The sequence below is a fragment of the Neomonachus schauinslandi genome, chromosome 5 (genome assembly GCF_002201575.2).
Source record: "Neomonachus schauinslandi chromosome 5, ASM220157v2, whole genome shotgun sequence".
Taxonomy (NCBI): Eukaryota; Metazoa; Chordata; class Mammalia; order Carnivora; family Phocidae; genus Neomonachus; species Neomonachus schauinslandi.
In genome coordinates this window covers 24,469,196-24,491,926 of record NC_058407.1, presented here as the reverse complement: position 1 = coordinate 24,491,926, position 22,731 = coordinate 24,469,196, and the positions used below count along the sequence as shown (strand labels likewise).

The 22,731-nt window shown below is 37.1% G+C and overlaps 1 protein-coding gene across 1 annotated transcript in view; it reads left to right on the top strand.

Annotated features, from left to right (window-relative positions):
- The window catches only part of CFAP54 (cilia and flagella associated protein 54), a 294,732-nt gene that overhangs the window by 103,564 nt on the left and 168,437 nt on the right, over nt 1-22,731 (top strand). Inside the window, 6 exon segments of the mRNA XM_044914733.1 lie at nt 1,107-1,262; nt 5,891-6,013; nt 14,239-14,367; nt 16,069-16,183; nt 18,573-18,662; nt 19,042-19,168. Coding sequence (XP_044770668.1) covers nt 1,107-1,262; nt 5,891-6,013; nt 14,239-14,367; nt 16,069-16,183; nt 18,573-18,662; nt 19,042-19,168 — 740 coding nt within the window.

Below are 22,731 nucleotides of genomic sequence, written 5' to 3'. Positions count from 1 at the left end.
TGCCAGTGCCTGTGGATACAAAAATGAAAAAAAAAAAAAAAAAAAAAGACATGACCCTTTTGTCCAGGGCAAGTTCACAGTCTTACAGAGCCCAAGCACTCATAACCATCATCCTGTTCCTACTGCGTTGCATTCAGTCTGTAAATAAAGACAGTCTTTAAGTACTTCAATGGATTCCAGAATGCTAAACTACCATTCTACTAAAAATTTACTCTATGGAAATTTCTGGTTGCCCCTCATAAGTTTTCTTCATACATAATTTTGTATGTATATGTAGAAAAATAGGGGCACCTGAGTGGCTCAGTAGTTGATCATTTGACTCTTGGTTTCGGCTCAGGTCATGATCTTAGGGTCATGGGATGGAGCCCCGTGTGTTGGGCTTCACACTCAGTGGGGAGTCTGCTTCTCTCTGTCTCCCTCTGTTCTCCCCCCACTTGCATGCTTGCTCTCTCTCTTAAAAGAGTAAATAAATCTTTCAAAATAAAAGGCAAGAAACATAGTGAAATCTTCCTTCAGGAAAGGGAAAGGAAAAGTTAGATACGGCCCCTATTTTTTTTTTTTTAAAGTAGCTTAATCACAAACGCCTAACTTTCTATTTTACTACCATTTTTATTTAAGTAGCAAAAGTATAATAGAAGATTAGTTTGGTCTACTGAAAATTTATCATTTTTTTTTCACAAATCCAGAGAGAAAATGGGACTTTGTTATTTAAGTGGGAGCAGTATTAAGAGCGACATAATATTTTAATTATTATTTGTTATAAGATTTATGTTTTGAAAAGACTAGGTGTTTTCTAACATTAAAATATAGCCAGGTTTTTATTTTACCAATTAAAAAAGATCAGTTCTTTCTTCATTACTAGTGGTGTTTGTATTATTTTACAAAATATTCTGAAGTTTAAGTCTAAGGTTGTCTTACCCTTATGTAGCACTGTTGGGGAGTTAGAATTGTTCTTGAATTTAGATCTTGATTTAAAATCAACATTTTAACATACCAGCATGTTGTTGAGCCACAACGATCACATTTCCTACCCTTTCTTCTCCTTAGAGACACATTGGTGGAGCACCTGATGTTCTCTTTGGGTAACAGTATCTGTTCCATTACAGATTACTAGACTAATTGAATGTGAGAGAGTCTTAGTGGCATTGGAACTCAGCAGCCACCTAAATGATTCCAGTTATGCCCTTCAAGCTGTGACTCAGTGTTATGGCCTTCTTGCTCCTATAATCTACCACAATATTGTTTTGGTACCTGTCATACAGGTAAGCATATTTATGCCCTTAGATAAGGGTATTTTTACAAAGGCAATTCAACAATGCATTTTTTTTTTTTAAAGATTTTATTTATTTATTTGAGAGAGAGAATGAGATAGAGAGCATGAGAGGGGGGAGGGTCAGAGAGAGAGGCAGACTCCCCGCCGAGCAGGGAGCCCGACGTGGGACTCGATCCCGGGACTCCAGGATCACGACCTGAGCCGAAGGCAGTTGCCCAACCAACTGAGCCACCCAGGCGCCCTCAACAATGCGTTTTGGAAAAGAAAAAACAGTGTATCTTTTGTAATGTACAAATAGGTCAAAGACAGGTGTTGGGAAATTTCATGAGTTAACTGAAAAACATTTTAATAATTTAAATTATGTCTGGGCAACCATAAATAAGGACTAAAATGTATTTCTCTGAAAACATTCAGCCCCACTGCTGTCCATGTTTAAACATTAGCAATCTGCTTTTCTAGGTTTTTAAAGTCATTTCAATTTTTATGCTTGCATGATGTTAGAAACAGCAGTACTTGCTCAAAAACATATTGTTAAAGCCATCATCATGTAGGGAAAAAATTGGTGGATGACCCAAGAAAAAATATTTGGTTTCTTGGTGATGGAAGAGTTGGAATTTATGGAAAAAGAGTAGGTGAGATCTGGCTGAAGGGATTATATTAGTTGTCTCTTCTTTCTAACAAATCACTGTAAACTTAGTGGCTTACAATAAACCCATTTACTATCTCATAGTTTCTGTGGGACAGGAGGCTGGATACGGGTTGACTGGGTCTTCTGCTCAGGGTCTCATCAGGCTGAACTCAAGGTGTTGGCCAGAGCTGTGATCTTACTTGAGGCTCTGGTGCCTCTTCCAAGCTCACTGGTTGTTGAGAGAGTTCATTTCCTTGTGCTCCTGTGAAAGGGGGTCCTTAGCGCCTAAAGGCTCACCACCAATTCCCTGCCACATGGTCTTCACAATGTGGCAATCTGCTTCCTCAAGACCAGCAGGAGAGCCTCGTGTAATATGCATGAGGAGTCTTACATAACATAAGGTAGTCATGAGACTGATGATCTCATCATAGTCACAGGTCCTACCCACTCATAGGAGGAGGGATTATACAGGGCTTGTACACCCGGGGGAGGAATCCTGTGGACTATTTTAGAATTCTGCCTACCACAGGGAAATCATGACAGAAATAAGGTTTCGCTGCTGATACTTTTAGAAAGTTTTTATCGTCATCATTATTGTCATCATTATCATCATCATCAACTCAGATTTTGAGAACCAAGAAGATGTGACTGAACTCATGAACAGCATAAAGATTTTTAATTCACCATTGAGAAAACTAACCAGGGGGCTTAAGTAATTTAACAAATATTTGCCTTGGAGTGGCTATACTGGAGCATAGACATACCTCCTCCCACAGTCCCCACGTTTAGGAGTTCAGTTGCTTAGGAGATCGGCCTCCAGAATCTGAAATCTAAATTCATAGTTGGCAGCCTTCCATGTCATTTGTAGATGGCTTGTAGAGCAGCATTCTCAAGTGTAGAAAATGCTTCCTCCAGAACCCAAAGGCATTTACCTGGCATTGTCCTTTCTTCTTAGAGGTGAGAGATGCCGTATGTCAGACTTAGTTTGGATGGGGTGTCTCAGCAGACCCCAGATAGTTCATTAATGTGGCAGCTTCCTGAATCTTCACAGGGTTTATTTCTATTCTCTGGAGGGTATGTATTTTACCACGGTCTTTAATGTACTTGCCATTTCTTGCTCTTTAGTTTTGATTAACATGTTATTGATGTAATTGCCCAATGTTTTGTTTTGAGACATGCCCAGAGAGTTCAGGTCCTTTCATAAAATATGTCAGAGGCTGGGAGAATTTTCATGGCCCTCGGGCAAGATGCTAAGTATATACTTTTGTCTTCCCAGTATGAATGGGAACTTCTTCTGGTACTTCTTCCTAGTAGGACAGAAAAGAGAACATTAGCCATAGCAATGCATAGCTTTTAATGTCCTCTTGCAAGGATACCACATTGGGACCAGCAGCTGCAACTGGTGCTCAGTTGGTCAAGTTCAGGATAATCCACTGTCATCCTCTAGCATCCCACTGACTTAGGGTGCCTTTAGCTACAGCTCAGAGAATGGGTTATAGCTATGAGGAAAAGCCTTGAGAAAGAAGTTTCTAATTAAATTGTACTGTTTGGAATAGGAAAAGTGAATGGAACACAGAGGAGATTCTAGAAATAGGCCTCAGTATGGATGAGAATTTAATATATGACAGAACTGGCATTCCAATTCAGTGGAGAGACTGGATATTTTTAGTAAATGATGGTGAAACCCCTGGATATTCATCTGAAAGAAAATAGAGTTTGACACCTATATTGTACATATATAAAAAGTCCAGATGTACTAAAAAGTTAGGGGGAAAATCACAGATTACATGTGCAATCCAGGGTTGTGGGAATCCTTTTTAAGTAAGACAGAACTCTTAGAAATAACAAGAAAAATAAGAAATATTGACTATATTTATGGCAGCCTATGTGTGACAACAGGGACCATAACAAAGGTAGTATAAAATTTGTGGGTTTAGGACAAATATCTAACAAGGATTTTTATATATATTACAGACAAGGATAAATATATATAACAAAATGTCTTACAAATTGACAATAACTTAATAAAAAAATGGCCACAGGATATGAATAGGCAGTTTACAGGAGAGTAAATCCAAGTGGCCAAGAACCATGAAAAGATGCTCAAACTCTGAGTGTCCTTAGAAATGCACATTAAGTGAACAATGTAATATTGCTGACAGAATTGAAAAGATCTGTAACTCCTCCTGCTGGTGACGATGTGGGGCAAAGGCATTCTCATTCATTGATGGGGAACATGTGAATTGTTTTAGGCTTTGGATTTTGGTAAAGCAATCTTAATTTTAATTAAACTAAATCTAATTTTAATTAAAATTAAAAACAAATATACTTGACACAGCAATCTCTCTATTAGCAATTTATCCCATAGAATAAAATTAGCAGTTAGTAAGATACCTAGTTCCACCCCTTGGTTCACAGATCATGTGTTCTACCTGCTGGGCACACAACGCCACATAAATGTCATTGATTTAGAGTGTTTACTTTGCCCTGCAAGATGGTGCTTCATCCTCGCTAGGTATCATCTCAAATCTGGTGCTGAAGTTGCCACTCATATGGGCAACTGAGCATGTACAAGGGTGTTTCTTATGGCCCTTTCGTTGTGGCAAAAAAAAAAGCTGGAGACAAAGAGAAAGTGCAGTAGCAGGAAGATGGCCAGTATATATGCCAGATTGTAAAACGTCAGCCGTAAAAGTGTGGGCAACATGGAGATTCTGGAAATGGCTGAATAAATGATGGTTCTTCCACATTAAATCATATTATGCAGCCATTGTAAATAATGAACTTGAACTACACCTGTAGACTTGGAGGGATTTTTCACAAGACATGGTTGAAGGAGAAATGCACAGTTCAAACAAGTGTTTAGGAATTCCATTTTGTGACATAACATTAACTCCCCCTCTATGTATGTTTATGTATTTATATGTATATATATGATTATATGAGCCTGGAGAAAACTACAAAACTACTGGGTTGCTAACATGATTTGGGGATATGGTGTAGTGGGGTGGGGGTGTGTGGTGATGGGGAGGAATTAAAGAAGCATTACAAATACTCATAAGTGTACAGTAACAATAGTAATAATGTTAGAATGGTGGCTTGAAGCAATTAGGGTGCCCACAAAAGACCAGCATCCATATGTTAATTTGTCTTTTGATAATCTGGATGATTAATAGATTGATGCAATCTCAGCCCTACTTTCCTGACAGTAATGTTGCTCAGAGCAGTGCAAAGTATTGAAAGGTAAACTTAATTATCTATCTCTCTCTTTTTTTTTTTTAAGATTTTATTTATTTGACAGAGAGAGACACAGTGAGAGAGGGAACACAAGCAGGGGGAGTGGGAGAGGGAGAAGCAGGCTTCCCGCGGAGCAGGGAGCCCAATGTGGGACTCGATCCCAGGACCCTGGGACCACAACCTGAGCCGAAGGCAGACGCTTAACAACTGAGCCACCCAGGCACCCCAATTATCTATCTCTTGATCAAATTCAGGATCTCATAATATGAGGCAAGGGGACTAGGAAGTAAACACCAATATTTATGGGATATGGGATATGAATGCTTGGTTTTAATTTTAAAGGAAACTATTTTTTCAAGTACCTGGTATCACCGTATATATAATATGGTACATCCTTCTCTAAATGGTTTTTTAAGGTCCTACTAAGCCTGGATGTGCCTTTAGTGTCTTGTATATGTAATATTCTGCCTATATTTTTTATGACACTTGTCAAAATGTGCTGTTTTGTGATCTTTGTATACTTATTTTATCTTCTACACTAGTTTTCAAGTTACTTTAGTTGAGAAACTCATCTGAAATTGAATATATTAATTTTATCTCAGAGTGCATTCTTTTATACATGATAAGCAATTTATTGACAATTATTGATAATAATAAAATTTGATGGTTTAAAACTTGCATGATTTGCATAGAACATTTCCTAATGAGTGAGTGTGATATTTTTCAACAGAAATTATTGTGCTTCTATTTTTTAGATCTTGATAAAGTGTGTAGTGGCTTTGCAAGGATTACCAAATATCATCCACTCAAAGAAACATATTGCAAGTTTTGAAAGTGTACAGCACATGATAGCCTGTTGTATCTTCTACATAACAAAGGTATTTATCTCATTCTTTGTCTAGTGTCATAAAATTTAGAAATAGCAATGATTTAGAAAGTTAAGTTACTTTTATTACATAGAATACTTTTAAAAATAGTACCCACAAAGCATTTTAGATCAAGAGTTGCCTGCATGGGTCAGTTGGTAGAGCCTGGAGGGTGTATCTTAGGCCAGGGGAAGGATTGGGAAAGAGTACATTTTATGGGACCTCATTCACCTTGGAAACAAGAAAGAACCAAGAGACCAGAGGCCGAGAGGTAAGCTTATTTATTCTCATTGCTTGGCTCAAAGACCAGCACTGTGTGTTTCTTCAAAGGCTTTAGTTGACTGAATCCGGTGAATTTCCTCAAAGAAGGGCCATATTTGCCTGCCTGTTTTGTATGGTCCTCACAGGACCTTTGTGATTTGGTAGGGATCTGGAAGAATACTGCATGGGTGGGCTGATTTGATCCATCGCTTTAATTGGGACTTAAGTTTGCTTCAGTGAAGGTCTGGAAACAGAGAGGCCTTTACCTTCTATCTTAGCAAAAAAGTCATGATTTGCTGGCTGTTTATGGCCTGACCTCAGGAGCAGAAAATCATATTCTTTCCATTGCTCACTGGTTTACCACTGCTGGAGACACATCTTTAACCTAGTCTGTGCAAATATGGAGGGAGGGTAGCCATTAGCAGGAAGAGAAAAATAATAACTTACTTAAGAGGACTCAGAACCCCAAGGGGTAGGCCAAACAACAAAATAATTGTGTTTTTACTCTCGCTATGTTGGAAAAGACCAGAGGTGACTTGAAAAAAAAAAGAAGAAAGAAAACTTTCAAGGTGGTGTGATGCAATTAAATGATCAAAACAAAACAACAGAAGATCTTATGTAACTAAACAAAAAATATTTGATTTTTGATTAAAAAAATTAAACAGATGAAGATTGTAGTTAATGGTATTTCTTGAGTCAAATCTGGAAGCTCAAGAAATACCTGACAGCATAGCATGGAATTACCTAGAGGTAAATTCAGAAGCAGATCCAAAAGTCCTAACATGAAATGAAAGTTCTGGAGGCAGGAAATTAAAAAAAAAAAAAAATGGAGAATAGTCTCCCTAAGTCCTAGGGCGGATTAATATAAGAACTTACGTCTTGAACCATGAGAGACTATGGACTCAGAAACGAACTGAGGTTTCTAGAGGGGAGGGGGGTGGGGGGGATGGGTTAGCCTGGTGATGGGTATTAAAGAGGGCACATTCTGCACGGAGCACTGGGTGTTATGCACAAACAATGAATCATGGAACACTACATCAAAAACTAATGATGTATTGTATGGTGATTAACATAACATAAAAAAAAAACTCATGTCTTGATACTTGATGGTGAGATTCTTGGAGTCCAAGGATAAATTAAAATCTCAAAGTTTTGAGACCAAAGAACAGGTTATTTGCAATGGAAAGAGAATCCATTAGCTTCAAACTTTTTATCAACAACAGTAGAAGATAAAATACTGGAGCAACATTTGTAGAATCCTGAGGGGATAAGACGGAGGTCCAAAAACTAATAACCGGGAAAGGTATCATTCCTTTGTCAGGGCAAAATAAACATTTTCAGGGGTGCAGCATCTCAAAAGTATTCTGCCCATGTACTTATCTGAGGAAAACACTTGAGGAAATACTCTATCAAATGACAATTGGTTCAGGAGATAAATCCCAAGGTAGGGAAAGACAAAAAGGAGAGGAATAATGGGAGCAACGAATCTTGCAATATATGTATTATTAAAATTAAATAGGTAATAATGATGTGATGTGGGTTTTGTAATATAAATGATAAGTAGGAGTTCTTGAAATAGAAGAGTTATCTTTGAAAGAAAAAACTTATTAATAACCTAGAACTAAAACTTTTATCTTGTTCGGGCTTAAGGGAGGGGAGACCAGGTAGAGATGCTTGGTGCATGGTTGTGTGTTTTAAAAAAATACATATAGTATAAAAAATACATAATATAAAATTACTATTTTATTTAAAAATGAATCAGGACTATGTAGCCATGTGCAAAACTTTAAAGCACAGTAGGACTTCTAAATTGACAGGAAAAAATGAAGAGAGGAATAACAGGGAGGAAAAATGGCTAATTCAGCAAAACTAAGAAGGAAGAAGAGATAGTATTTAAGATAGAAGGAATACAATTAAGAATATTAATTACTTCACTAAGTGTAAATGAACTCAGAAGACAGAGACGGCCAGATGAACTAAAAAGTCAGATTCAAATGCAAGAAATGCTTTGCAAAACAATGTGACAAACACTGGTTGAAAATAAATGGATAGACAGAGGTACTGGGAAAATACAAACACAAATAAGGGAGGAGTAGCCATTTTTATATCTGAAAAGGCAGAAGTCAGGGCCCCAAACATGACTCAGGGCAAAGAGAGGCATTGTATGATTTTCTTCAAGTCTGTTTTGTCTTATCACCCTTCTCTACTCCTGGAAGTCATCTGGTCACTGTCTGTCTAAGGACAGTGTCATTATTAAATATTAAAGATCAAGTCTGAATTGAAACAAAACTCTAATTTTTTACAACAGCAAATTAAAAAAGAAAAATCACAATTAGATTAAGTGAAAAATGCTACAGAGGCATTTGATAACACTTAGCAAACTTTCCTAAAAAAAATTGTATGTAAATTAGGAATGGAGGGAGTCTATTGGACAATGATAAAGACATTTACCAAAATTTTACAGCAAATACACTAAATGGCAATTTTCTGAAACCGTTTCCTTAAAAATCAGGTATAGGATCTGACTGTCAACAGTGTGATTCATTGTTTGTAGAGATTCTGTCTTATGTAATAGATAAGGATATGAAATAATTTTACAATATTAAAGTATAATTCATTTGTAATTGTACAGTTCTCAAAAACTCATGAGAATCTAGTAAAAAGAATTACTAGAATTAAAAGAATTTATAAAGTGATGGTATGTGAGATGCTTACAAACTGATTTTTTTTAATAGTAGCAGTAGCCCATGAGAAATGGAGAGAGGAAAATATACTACTAATAATATACAGTATTTTAAGACAAATACCATATGATTTCAGTCATATATGGAATTTAAGAAACAAAACAGATGAACATAGGGAAAGGAAGAAAAAAAAAAGAGAGGGAGGCAAACCGTAGGAGACCATTAACTATAAAGAACAAACTGAAAGTTTTCTGGAGGGGAGATGGGCAGGGGGGTGGATGAAATAGGTGAGAGGCATTAAGGAAGGAACTATTATAATAAAAAAAAAAAAAAAAAAAGGAAGGCACTTGAGATCTAGAGATGAGCACCGGGTGTTGTATGTTAAGTGGTAAATCACTAAATGCTACCTTGAAACTAATATTACACTGTATATTAACTAACTGGAATTTAAATAAAAACTTGGAGAAAAAAAATGCACAACATTTTAAGCCTAACGAAGTGTTAAAAGACCCGAATAAAAGAACTAGAATCTTATTGAAGGTCACAAAATAAGATCTGAACATATGGCGGACCATCCCAAGTTCCTGAATAGGTAGACTTACTGTCATAGAAATAGAAATCCTTCCAAAAATAGTATTTAAATGTAATACAGTTCTAGTCAGAATCCCAATGGGGTTTCTCTGAAACTGATTAGAATAATTTACAAGTTCTCAATAGATACTAAAATCTATTATAAGGCCACTTCAATAAAAAATGGTGTTAAGTAATAGGCAAATAGTTTAGGGGAATAGAAGAGTCCAGGAATAGCCAGCCAGCCCCAGGTCTACAGAAGAACTTAATATATGACAAAAGTGGCATTTGGAGTTATTGGGAAAATCTATTAAAATACTTTATTTAATAAAAGGTGCTGCTGTCACTGACTATTCATCTGAAAATAAATGAAGCCAGAGCCTCTTACCAAAAACAAAATAAAGACAAATGGATATTTGTATGGCTTTGAAGTCAGAGGAGACCTCTCTCAATAGGGCATAAAATTCAAAAGGTTCACAGAAAAAGACAGATAAACAGATTACATGATAAGTAAAAAAAATTTTTTTATGACAAGACACTATATTAACAGGCTTACAGGCAAATCTTAAAAAATATTTGACAGATAACAAGATTATTAACATTACCTCAGGGAGCAATCAATGAGAAAATATGAAATAATCTTACAGTTAAGGAAAAGAAGAATCAGATTTATTTTTAATTACAAAAGATATGTTTCAATCACCTTAAAAAGTGGAGTAGTGAACAGGTACCAGATGATGAGTGGTCATCTCATGAGGTCGGGGAGGAGCCATTCAAGGGTTTTAAACCTGGAAATGACATAGTGAAATTTGCATGTTAGCAAAAAGAAATTATTCTGGGGCACAACAGCTAACAGAGTGGGATAAGATCTGAGGCAGGGAATGAGGTAGAAGGTGAGAGTTGATAAACCGAACTATGGCAGTCCCCCCTTATCTGCAGTTCTGCTTCCCCGAGGTTTCAGTTACCTGCAGGTCAACTGCATTTGGAAAGCAGATGGTCCTCCATCTAGTGAGTTGTCAGGTTAGTAGTAGACTAATGTCACGTCACAACACCTGTGTCATCCCCCTCACTTCTTCTCATCACGTAGGCATTTTACCATCTCACATCATCACAAGGAGAAGCGTGTACAGTACAAGATATTTTGAGAGAGACCCTGTTCACATAGTTTTTATTACAGTATATTGTTATAATTGTTCTGTTTTATTATTAGTTATTGTTCTTAGCCTCTTACTGCACCTGACTGATAAACTTTATTATGGGCACACATGTGTAGACAAAAACAGTGTATATCAGTATTGGTACTATCTGCAGTTTCAGGCATCCACTGGGATATGGAACATATCCCCCATGGAAAAGGGGGACTACTGTAGTGTGGAAAAGTGGGACATAGAGTTGAAAGGGACATAGAATTGAAAGGATTCAAGAGTTATTTATGAGATAGAATTGAGAACCTGTAAACCTGCTAAGTATGTGAAGATAAAGGAGAGAGAGGGAAGAGCCAACAGCAATCCACCTGTCTGGCCTCAGCAGTTGGGTGAATACAATGCTATTTGTTGAACTCTGGATAAGGAGTAATTTGGGGTAAGAAAGGGAGAAAAGATAATAAATTTGGAATCTATTGGATTTGGGGGCTAATAGGATATCCAAAGAGGTAAATATTATATAATTGGACCTATAGGCTTGGAGTTCAAGAGAGGACAAATACGTATAAAGACAAAGCCATCATTAATATATGGACCCAACTGAATAATAGAAATAGATGATATCATCTGGGGACAGTGTGGAGAGTGAGAAGGGAAGAGAATTATTTAAGAATCTCAAGGGTACACTTAATCCAGGGAGCCAGTTCTGCTTCCATTAGTCACGAGGAAGAATTGGACGGTTGATTAGTCCAAAGCCATTTTGGACCACAAAGGCCTTTTCTCCCCAAACTCGTCCATCAGTAAGTATTTCCGGGAGAGGGGTGTCTTTTTCAAGTAAGAGAAGGCCAGGTTACACTTTCTTTCCAGGGTACTGGACAACTATTCACTTTACATTTAAATAACTGACAGCAGCTACTGCAGTATTTCTTCCATAACAGAGAAACTCTATTCCAAGGCAGCTTGTTGCTTGCAGCTTGCCAATAGCAACTTCTCCTGCTAAAAATCAACCAACCAACCAACCAACCAAAAAGCCAATTCTGTTTATCCAGGTACTCCACATTTGACCATTAATGGGAAGGAACCAGGAGAGGGAAAGGATGTGGATATAGGAGCGAGATCGCCGGGAAGGCAGGAGGTGATGAGATCCTAGTACATGTGGGAGGGATTAGTCTGGACAGGAGATTGACCTCTCTCCTCTAACAGGAAGGTAGGATGGTTATAGTTACAGGTGAGTGTGTAGGTAGGAGATAAGCTAGTTTCCCTACATTTCTTCTGTGTAAAGGAAGCAAGGTCATTTGCCGAGAGAGAGAGAGAGAGAGAGAGAGAGAGAGAGAGAGAGAGAGAGAGAGGAGGTGGGGAGTAACGATGGGTTTCAGAGATTGAGGAGAACGGGAGGTTTCACAACAGACCCTGTGGCAGATGGGAGAGACTCCTGACCTGGAACAAAAGACCAGCATTTGGGGCCTAGTGCATGTTGAAGTCCTTGAATTTACATGTCTCCTCTCTCAGCTTTGTGTGATTTTTCTCCCGGAGCACACAGCAGCTTGGGGCTGGCCCTGCATTGCTTTACATGCCATCCACAACTCCACTACCCACCCACCCCCCAACTTGAAGAATCATATTGAGATCCAAGTGATATTATTGTAGAAATGACCCTGAATGTTTCTGGACATTTGTAAAAAGTAAAACGGATATTGATGTCAGGATTTTGATATTGGAGCTGGTTCTGTCCCAAACTGTTATGCCCTTTCAGAAGCTTCCTCCAGCCTGACCAATAGCCCCAGAGCCCTGGCCTCACCTTGAGTCCCAGATTTTAGTTGTTCATTTTTTATAACCACATTTTTGTATGGATTTTCTGTTACGACATGGAAAGCCCAATTAGTCTAATGGCTCTGTTTCTTTTCTCTGTTCTGTTTAAAACATTGGTAATCTTTTCAGATGGCTCAATCTTTCTTCTTTAAGCAGCAGTATTTTTTTTAAAAGTTGTCAGAATTCCAAATAAAGTGCCACTTCTAAGGCACGTCATCTTAAATGTTTCATTATTTTTGCATTGCTTAAAAATTATTATGCTAAACATTTGGCATGGTCTTTTTGTTTCTGTTCACCATTTGGTGTGTTGAGTAGAATTGGTTCTCTATTTTTCTGCTGATTGGAGAAATTCTTTATCTTTTACTACTGGCATATTAAAACGAGGGGGAAAGATTGCACAGTTCTCTCTATTTCTCTCCAAGCCTTGGACCCAAGTATGTCAGAAAGCAAAGTTGAAAGGAGAGGAAGTATTTGCTCATTTTGGCTTTCTAATAAAACATACTCTCTCTCATATCAATTTTATAATGAGACTGGGCTGTTTTGCCTGGCATTCAAGGCCCTGTTTGACCTAATCCCATCTACCTTTTCAAACTTTATTTCACCATTTTCCTACCTACATTCTTTTCCACAGTCAGCTTAGTTTAATGCTATTGCCTGGTTCCACAGAAGTATTTCCAGTTCTTAGCACTTTGGATCAGGTAGGTATTACCAGATTTATGCAACTAGTCACGTATATATCCTTTCCCTGCATGGGAAGTAACAGTTGTTACTTATCTTAAATACTAAGTTATTCAGCTCGACAGAACACACCTACATCTAACAAATCCCTACAAGTTTATTTAGACTCTTAAAGAATTGCCCTATATGGTTCACCATGAATGCGTCCCCTTCATATGATGCTTCACTACAGCAGGGTGTATGCAAATTAGATTGCTGGCCTGGGAAACTTTTCCTGTCGATGCTGGAGCCCAGGTTTTCATGATCAGGTAAAGCTACATAAATAAGGGGGGCAAGTTGTTCTGAGAAATGCCTCAGCCGTACGAAGGCATGAAGTCCTGAAACCATGGTGAGTGTCAAAATTTATATTCGGCTCAGTATTTTGTAAGTTTGACGTACAAGGAAATGAGTGGTGTACTCTAGAGAGGTAGGCAAGGGCCTGGCAAGAGAAGGCCGAAGAATAGTGATTAGTAACGAATTGTGGATGAGAGGGGCTCCCCTTTTTATGGTTGCAGTGTCTGTTTCCCCTAGGGTTCACAGAGAATCTGCCCAAAACACCTCATCTCTAGTCTAGTCCACTGCCAGAATATCTTTTAAATAATTTACTGATATAACCCCCCCCCCCCAACTAAAGACATTATGATGTCAGTAATGTAGCATTTCACATAGAAAGCAACTCAAGACAGGAGGTGGTAGTTATATGGCCTTTTTAGAATGATTTTGTTTTAAAATGGATCTTCTAAGTGGAAATATTTTCTTAATTGTTAACTTCCTACACCAAAACATGTATGGCTATAAGTCCCAGAAATATGGGGAATTCATAATTGATCAGATAATCTTGTTATTTGTCCTTTATTTAAAGCAGTGGAATCATGCAGTTTTAATTGTAGGGAAATAGGATCTGGAGGTAAATTTCCAATTTCTTTAACAAAATCAGGGGAATTCTTAGACTCAAAATATTAATGGGACTTGTGAATTTATGAAAGATGGTCGATGACACTTGAAAATAGACAAATGTTTCCAACAGGGGTAATTAATAAATATTTTTGAGTAGATTCTGCGTTCATGGAAAGAATATGACCTGGCAGTAATGATTATAAATTATGGAAAAAAGATGTTGGACATCACATCAGTTTGCAAATCTCTATTTGGTGTGTCTGACCAAGAAGAAATGCAAGAGGAGGTAATTGCTTTTTGTTTCTCATCTTAAAACATATACTTATTTGAGTCTTTGTGGGGTCATATAGTATTAGCAAATGTGTTAGACTATTGATCAGTTTTAAATTTGTCATATTTATATAGACAAAAAGTAATATATAGTGAAGACCTTCCTTATTTAAAGGAATTCCTGCTAGAATACTGAAGAGCCCCCCTCTCACCAGTACTGATCATTAGTCAGGCACTGATAGCTTCCTACGCCCAGCTGAACTTGGAACTCAAAGCACTCTAAAATCTCTACCAAATTGAAGATTTTATTATTCTGGGTGGGTTATAAAATGTAGTAAATACATGTCAGAGCTTTTTACTTTGTTCACAGTAGATTTTTCCTAAACTCACTGTGACACCTAAATTGTCTTCTTTATGAGACTGCTAATGTCTGAGACTGCTTTTTAATATCTGCCTCCCAAGCATGGGTCTTATAGAACCTGTTTTATTGCCTTTTCTTGAGACCACGTGGTTGTGTGTTTTTGTGGATCAAATTATGAAATGCTGCTTAGTTTATTGGGTTTCTGAGGAGCACTAGGAATCACTTGAAGCCCCTTCACTGACTGGGGTGGGGGTAGAGACTATCACTCCTGGACTCTGTTTCCGTTGGAATAGCCCCATTTCTGTCTCTTTTATATGCTGAATTATATGTTAAGTGTTTGCTTGCCGCAAAAAGCTTCAAAAATCACCACTGTTTTACTGGATGCATTTTTTTTTTTTTTTAGCCATAATCCTTTTTGGGGGTGGGGGTTATTTTGTCTAGAGAGAGTTTTGATTAAGCTGGATGCAATTTGAGGGCTTTTTCACCAAGTGTGTTCACTCTCAGAGTCCATCAGCTGGGCCGTTTATGTCACCCAGGCCTTGACTCACAACCCTGTTCCTTTACATCATTGTAGGACAGGACTCCTTGCCTCTTTCCATGGAGCCTCAAGCCCAGCAGAAGGTCATGCTACTTCTTTCTAAGACTATAGGGACTGAGAAGCTAATACCGAATTTATAGGAGTCAGAACTCCTTATAGCCACTCAAGGTCCCTTTAAGCCTATAGGGGCTTGGGAGGGTTTTTTTTTGTTTTTTTGTTTTTTGTTTTTTTGGAGAACAGGAGACATTAACACATTCAGTTCTCAGGCTCAGACTGTTGAAAACATGGTGGGGAGCCTGAGCACAGACCTGTCTATGCTTAATCCACTAATTGCCGATCTTGTTATGTTTCACTGAAAGGCAAAGCAGCAGAGGCAATTAGCTTAGTGGTAAAGAAGCTCCTCAGGGAAAAAGAAAGGAAAAAAGAAAAATGAAAAAGGAATACATTGCTGAGGGCAGGCTGGGAATTTTCTTTTGAGGATTTTTTAGAGTTCGACCCTCATCTGCTTTCAGAAGAGTGTATGTATTAGGTGAAGGGGGTGGTGCTAGTTAGGGGGGGTGGAAGTTACTGGAAGGAAGGGAGAAGGGAAGACAAGAAATATTTTGGCCAACTCATATAAAACACTGAGTATGATGTTTATTATTTAGTTAGAATGAAATGACTATTACTATTATTAATTTATATCACTTGGCCATGTAGATCATAGTTTTGTCTACCAAGCATCAAAGTATGAAATAATAATTTAAAGATTATTACTTGAAAGTGACAGTTGTTGAAACATGTTGAGGTACATTCTTACACTTAACCAATGTTTTTAGGGTTCTTCTAAGAAGTCTTCCAAGCCGAAGAAGCCACAGCAGATATTATTACCTGAAAAAATAAATGAACAGCTGGCCTTGTTGGAGACACACCTACTCAAACTGACAAAGCAATGTAGTCATTTTTTTTTCCTTTCTAGATACTTCTGTTTAGTGTTATGCTTTTTAAAATCAGAAAATATTTTGTTAAAAGGATTAAGATGAGATTAACATTTGGTAAATCCTTTAAGGTGCTTTTACATTATGCCAGTAATCCTAACAATACTCTGTTAATAACGGATTATTAACCACTGCCCCCCCCCCCCCGCCTCATCTGGTTCATAAAGATTAAGTGATTTATTAGGATTACATAGCTGGCTTGTTTTTGAGCCTAAATCTTCTGATTCTAAAGCAGGGTTTCTCAACCTCGGCACTATGGCCAATTTGGGCCAGCTAATTCTTTGCTGTGGGGTACCATAGGATGTTGAGCAGCATCCCTGGCCTCTACCTATAGATACATGGCACACCATCCTGCCAGCTGCGACAATCACCTGGAAGGCAAATGTTGCCACATATATTGGAGAGAAAGACACAAAATTGAGAATCACTACTCTAAAGGCAAAAATGTAACTGAGAAATAAAAGGATAGCGTGGAGGGTGTTAATGCGTGAGTGATTTGAACCACGGTCTACTCAAGTGAAAGAGTAGTTTAATTTTAGGTCATTGTGCCAAATGGTAATTTCATGATGGACCAATGTTAACACAGTGATTGGAATTTTGGAGTTTGCAGTTTGGAAATCTGCTTAAGAAATTGATTTAGTTTCTGGTGATGATAAATATTATCACACTTTTTAAAAGCAAGTACTTCAAATATTCTAGAAGAACAAGAGAGTACCTTTTCTCTCTAAATTTTTCTCAAGTCAGAGGTTCCACTTTTGGCCCCTCAGCCTTTTTGGAGCTGACTCCACTCATAGAATTTGGTGTCCCTACTTCACCTCTCTTATTGTGTGCCTCAGTTATATCTGGGTTCAGAATTCCCTAACCTGGATAGCTCTCTCTCTCTCTCTCTCTCAGTATGTTCCAGGTCTGTTTCAAGTTGAATTTATGAATTGAACCCAATGCTCTATTAGTCACATAACCAGTAAACCTAGCTTTGGGAAAGGTGTGATTGTCTTGTTAAACATTCTTTTTTTTGTACAGTGTTTTATTTTTTATTGATTTATTTTTTTAAAGATTTTATTTATTTGAGAGAGAGAGTGAGAGAGAGAGAACAGGAGCCAGGGGAGGGGCAGAGAACCAGGCTCCCTATTGAGCAGGGAGCCTGATGAGGGACTCAATCCCAGGACTCCGGGATTATGACCTGAGCCAAAGGATGATGCTCAACCCATTGAGCCACCCAGGTACCCTGAATTATGTTTTTAAAGATTTTATTTATTCACATGGGGGAGAGAGAGAGAGAGCGCCCAGGGAAGGAGGCAGAGGGAGAAGCAGACTCCCCACTGAGCAGGCTCAATCCCAGGACCCTGAGATCATGACTGAGCTGAAGGCAGATGTTTAACTGACTGAGCCACCCAGGTGCCCCAAAATGTAAAGTGTTTTAGAAATGTGAATTATTTTCATATTATCAATAAAAACATTTTACGAAGAAAAACAACGTAATGTTACTAGCCGAACAATAGATTTAATAACAAAACAGTAATAAAAATAATAGTTTTATACTGTGCTTTCTGTGTGCCAGGAACTATGTATGTTAAGTGTTTTATACATATACATATAACCCTTATATAAGAACCATATGAGGAAGGTACTGTTATCCTCATTTTAAAGATAAAGAAACTGAGGGGCTCCTGGGTCGCTCAGTCATTGAGCGTCTTGCCTTCAGCTCAGGTCATGGTCCCAGGGTCCTGGGATCGAGCCCCGCATCGGGCTCCCTGCTCTGCGGGAAGCCTGCTTCTCCCTCCCCCACTCCCCCTGCTTGTGTTCCTGCTCTCGCTGTGTCTCTCTCTGTCAAATAAATAAAATCTTTATTAAAAAAAAAAAAAAGATAAACTGAGGCACAGAGATTTTGAGTAACTTCCCAAGGTCTCATAACTAAAAAGCGTCTGTGTTAGAATTTGAACCCAGACAGCCTGGCTCCAGGGGCTGTGCTGTCCATTATTCTGTACTTTACTGTCTTTTAAAGGTAATTTTGTAAAGATCAAGTTAACATAATTGGTAGGTTTCGGAGTCTGGGGTTTGCTGATAGACGACAGCTATTGAATATGAGAGACTCATGCCCTGGACACTCTTCACTTATTTGGTGGTGGACTCCTTGGCTTTTAGGGGGGAAAAATGAAAGGAAAATAATTGAGATCACTGAATTTTTTAAACTCCAAAATATAATGATATAGTTGACATTTTGAAGGCACATAATTTAGAATGAATACTTGAGCATTTTCCTATGTTTTGTTCCTTCCAAAGAATTTTCATTTTTGGTAATTCATGCTACATGGAACCTACAACTTACTAATTTTTTTAAACCTTAGATGCTACAGCTGAACTGTCAGGAGCAGAGGACCCTATATTTCTTTACCCTGTTGTTTTAAACTGGTCGGTCAAAGGCGCTGTAAAAGAAGGTAGGTGACCTAAATGTGTGGTTGCTGTTCACTCAAGTTTTGAAGGTCATTTATTCTGTGGGTTCTGTCGTGTCTGAAAGCTTTCACCGTTCTAGGCTCTTACCTAGAAGGTAAGCGGGGCTCGATCCCAGGACCCTGGGACCATTCTTACCCATTCAGAATAATGCAGAATATTGACTGTCCAGTAATGTGATTTAAAATCTGGAAAGATTTTGGTCCCTTATGATCCCTAACTTGTCATATTTAGAGTTAACTTTTATGGACTCTTTCTCAACACTGAGATATTTGGAAAAATAAATATAGACTATAAAGGATTATTTGATCTTAGAAAGACAGGAGTTCTTGCCACATTTACTGCTACACTTCTTTGTTTTCACAGTTATGAAATTTAAGCAGAGACCTAGATTCCTAGAATTCTTTACACAAGTGATGCTAAAATGTATGAATGATGAAAAATTTCATCTTATGGTGGAGATAACAAATCCTGTTTATGACTTCTTGAAAAGGTATTTGTAATATATATTTTATTAATATTTACAATTTTAAAAGATAGGTAACATTGTTACTTTAAGATATATAAGGTGGATGAAAGAGAGGATGGGGTATACACCGAGGGTGGGGTAAACAGCCACCAAGAAGATAGTGAGGATTTGTGTCTGTGTATGTAAACAAACAAACAAACAAACAAACATTTTCTTCCAACAACTGGGCTTTTCTTTCACCATTGGGCATAGACCTATCTCTCATTTTAGTAAAAAGAAACATCAATCACATGAGGTCTATTTAAAAAATGGCAGCAAAAGAGAAACATTCTCATAAAAACATATAGAAAAACATTCTTCCTAAAACAGGCACTTCATTTATTAGAACAAAAGCTTGGACTATATGTACTTCATATTCTCGAACGATAAAGGAGGAAATTGCTTTTATCAAATGAAACAGGTTATAGTATTCAGAGAATTAGACAGAAAGTGCTATTAAACTAAAAAGACCGTAGCTGAGATTAGAAGTCTGGAAGCTGTAAATCACATTCTTAATACCAGAGAGAAGCAGAAGACACTTTTGGTGTGCAGTGAAATTTGGAAGGCTGACTGCGGAGGTCCAATGTAAGAATAATAGATATTCTGAAAGAGGAAAGCAGAGTGAGTGGCTTAGAAGCATTAACCCAGTGGTGTAACAAAAGACTCAAGGTTGGAGATTGAGCAGTATGACTTGAGTTCAAAACAAAGGTAATGATTTCAATTTTCTAGGCTGAGCAGATGTTTTAGGATGCTCTTCTCTAAATCAGGGAATATAGAGGAGGAGCAGATGGAACACCTTGATTTCTACCTTGATAGTAATATCTATTTTCTTTTTATGTTCGTATGCTTAACATATTTTTGCACAAAGAAAATATTCTGCAACAGGCAAATGTGCAGCTGTATTCTCTTCCACTTTTATGGTTTCATGATTTATATTTAATGTTTTAATCCATATGGAATTTATTTTGGTATGGGGATTTAAATTAAACTTTAGGTTCCCCAGTTTATCAGTTGTCCTGGTAATATTTAAAGAACAATCTCTTTGTTACTTATTTTCAATTCTATCTTTTCACATTCAAAGTGGGTGATTCTACCAATAATGCTTATAAATCACAATGAAGATATTTCATGAATTTTCATGTTTTACATAACAAAAATCCATGTATATGGAAATAACTGCTGAAAAGACAAGGCTGATTTGACAAAATATAATAATATTGAGAGAGTTTAACATGCTAGTTTAAAAAGAAATAAAAAGGACACAGAAAGTATATATAATTAATAAGATTAATTTAATATATATAGCCAATTGAGACTAAACACTCTTTTTTTCTTTTTTTTTTTTTTTAAAGATTTTATTTATTTATTTGAGAGAGAGAGCACATGAGAGGGGGGAGGGAGGGTCAGAGGGAGAAGCAGACTCCCCGCCGAGCAGGGAGCCCGATGCGGGACTCGATCCAGGGACTCCAGGATCATGACCCGAGCCGAAGGCAGCCGCCCAACCAACTGAGCCACCCAGGCGCCCAAGACTAAACACTCTTTAAAGCACTCATTAAATTTTTTAAAAAGTAATATTTAAGCTGCAAAATAGGGCTCAGTACATAACCTAGGCTAAAATTTGTAAAGACCACATTCTCTTAGAGTATAATAAAGCTGAAATTTTATAACAAAATACATTACTGCCATATGTATAATTATTGGATCAAAAAAGAAATCTAACCAAAAGTATAGAGACTTTTGAAAGTAATGATGATGAGAAACCCTAGTATCAAATTTGCTCAAAACAGCAATAAGAAATTCTTAGCTTTAGAAGCCTGTATTACTAAATAAGAAAAATAAAATCAAATGAATTTTTATTGAACTCGAGCAATTAGAAAAATAAAATTGATCTAAGAAAGCAGAAAAAAGAAAATAAAAATACAAGTTGAAATTAAACAATTATAACTTGGTTTTAAAATCATTTAATTGAAGGTGCCACCTGGGTGGCTCAGTCAGTTAAGCTTTGGACTCTTGATTTCAGCTCAGGTCATGGTCTCAGGGTTGTAAGATTGAGCCCCCGAATGGTTCCATGCTGGCTGGGGAGGCTGCTTGAGATTCTCTCTCTTCCTCTCCCTCTGTACCCCCACCCCTGCTCGTGCTCACTCTCTTAAAAAAAAAAAATTGATAACTGCTAGAACTGGTTCTTTGAAGATATTAATAAATTAGGTGAGTTTCCAGCATAATAAGAAAAAGTGAAATATAAGTAATCCAAAGAAGTAATAATTCTAAATTTGGAAGGGGTTAAACAAACATTAGATAGCAGCATATATAATTTAATATGAATAAATTTGAAATTTCTAGTTGAAAGTGATGATAATCTGGAAAAATTTAAATTATAAAAATTGAAGTATTAAAAAGAATTTGAATGGCTCAGATTTTTTTTAAGGCTAGTTCTTTCATACTTAAAGGAACCAAATAAGTTTTACTTTACATAAAGCTATTTCAGTACATGGGTATAAAGTTTGCTAGTAAATTTATCACAGGAGTCTCTGTTAACAGGTTTATAAAAAGAATTAAAAAAATAGAAAATTATGAATCAGTCTTACTTAGCAGTATATAGAAACAAAAATTCATAAAATAGCTTGTAAATTCAGTGTTGAAAATGTAGATCTTATTATCAATATAAATATAGTAGGAAATCCGGAAATGTAATTATCACTGGTAGGCAAAGGAGCCTATAGTAAATGCTAAAAAGTCATGTGGTGAAATTCAACAACCATTCTTGGCAAACTAGGATTAGAAGAATATTTTCTGTTAAAATAAGCTTTATAATAAGGAAACTTATTTTTCCCTCTATCATTTAATATTGTTCTGAAAATTTTTGCCAGTGCATTAAAATAAGAAATAGAAATTAGGATTAGAATTCATGTGATTATCACATAATAGGGTCTCAAAAATGTTTGTCAAATGAATTCCACAGTGAAATACTCTGAAAGGGAGATAAAATGATTGGTATTTGCAAATAATAATTTTTTTTTTTAAACTTAAGCTAATTGACTGATAACTATCAGAAATAACAGAATTCCACAGGATAGCTAGCTACAAAACCAATAGCTTTCCTATATAAACTAGAAAGAATAATGGAAAAATGATCCCATTTCTATGAAGCATAGGATTAAATTTATCAGGATTTGTGAGGGGACTTAGGCTAATAAAAGAAGACCAAACATTTTTACTAAGATATATTTTTAAAAATGACTTGAATAAATGGAGACATAGTGCATTACTTGATGGGCAGATGGACTACTGTAATTTCTATTATCTTCAAATTAATTTGTTGGCTTAATGTAACTCCAATCATGTTAGCTTTACGGAATGGTGTAGAATAATGAAAAATATTTGAGAAATGAAAAAGAGCAAAAGAGAGGGGCGCCTGGGTGGCTCAGTTGGTTAAGCGACTGCCTTCGGCTCAGGTCATGATCCTGGAGTCCCTGGATCGAGTCCCACATCGGGCTCCCTGCTTGTCAGGGAGTCTGCTTCTCCCTCTGACCCTCCCCCCTCTCATGTGC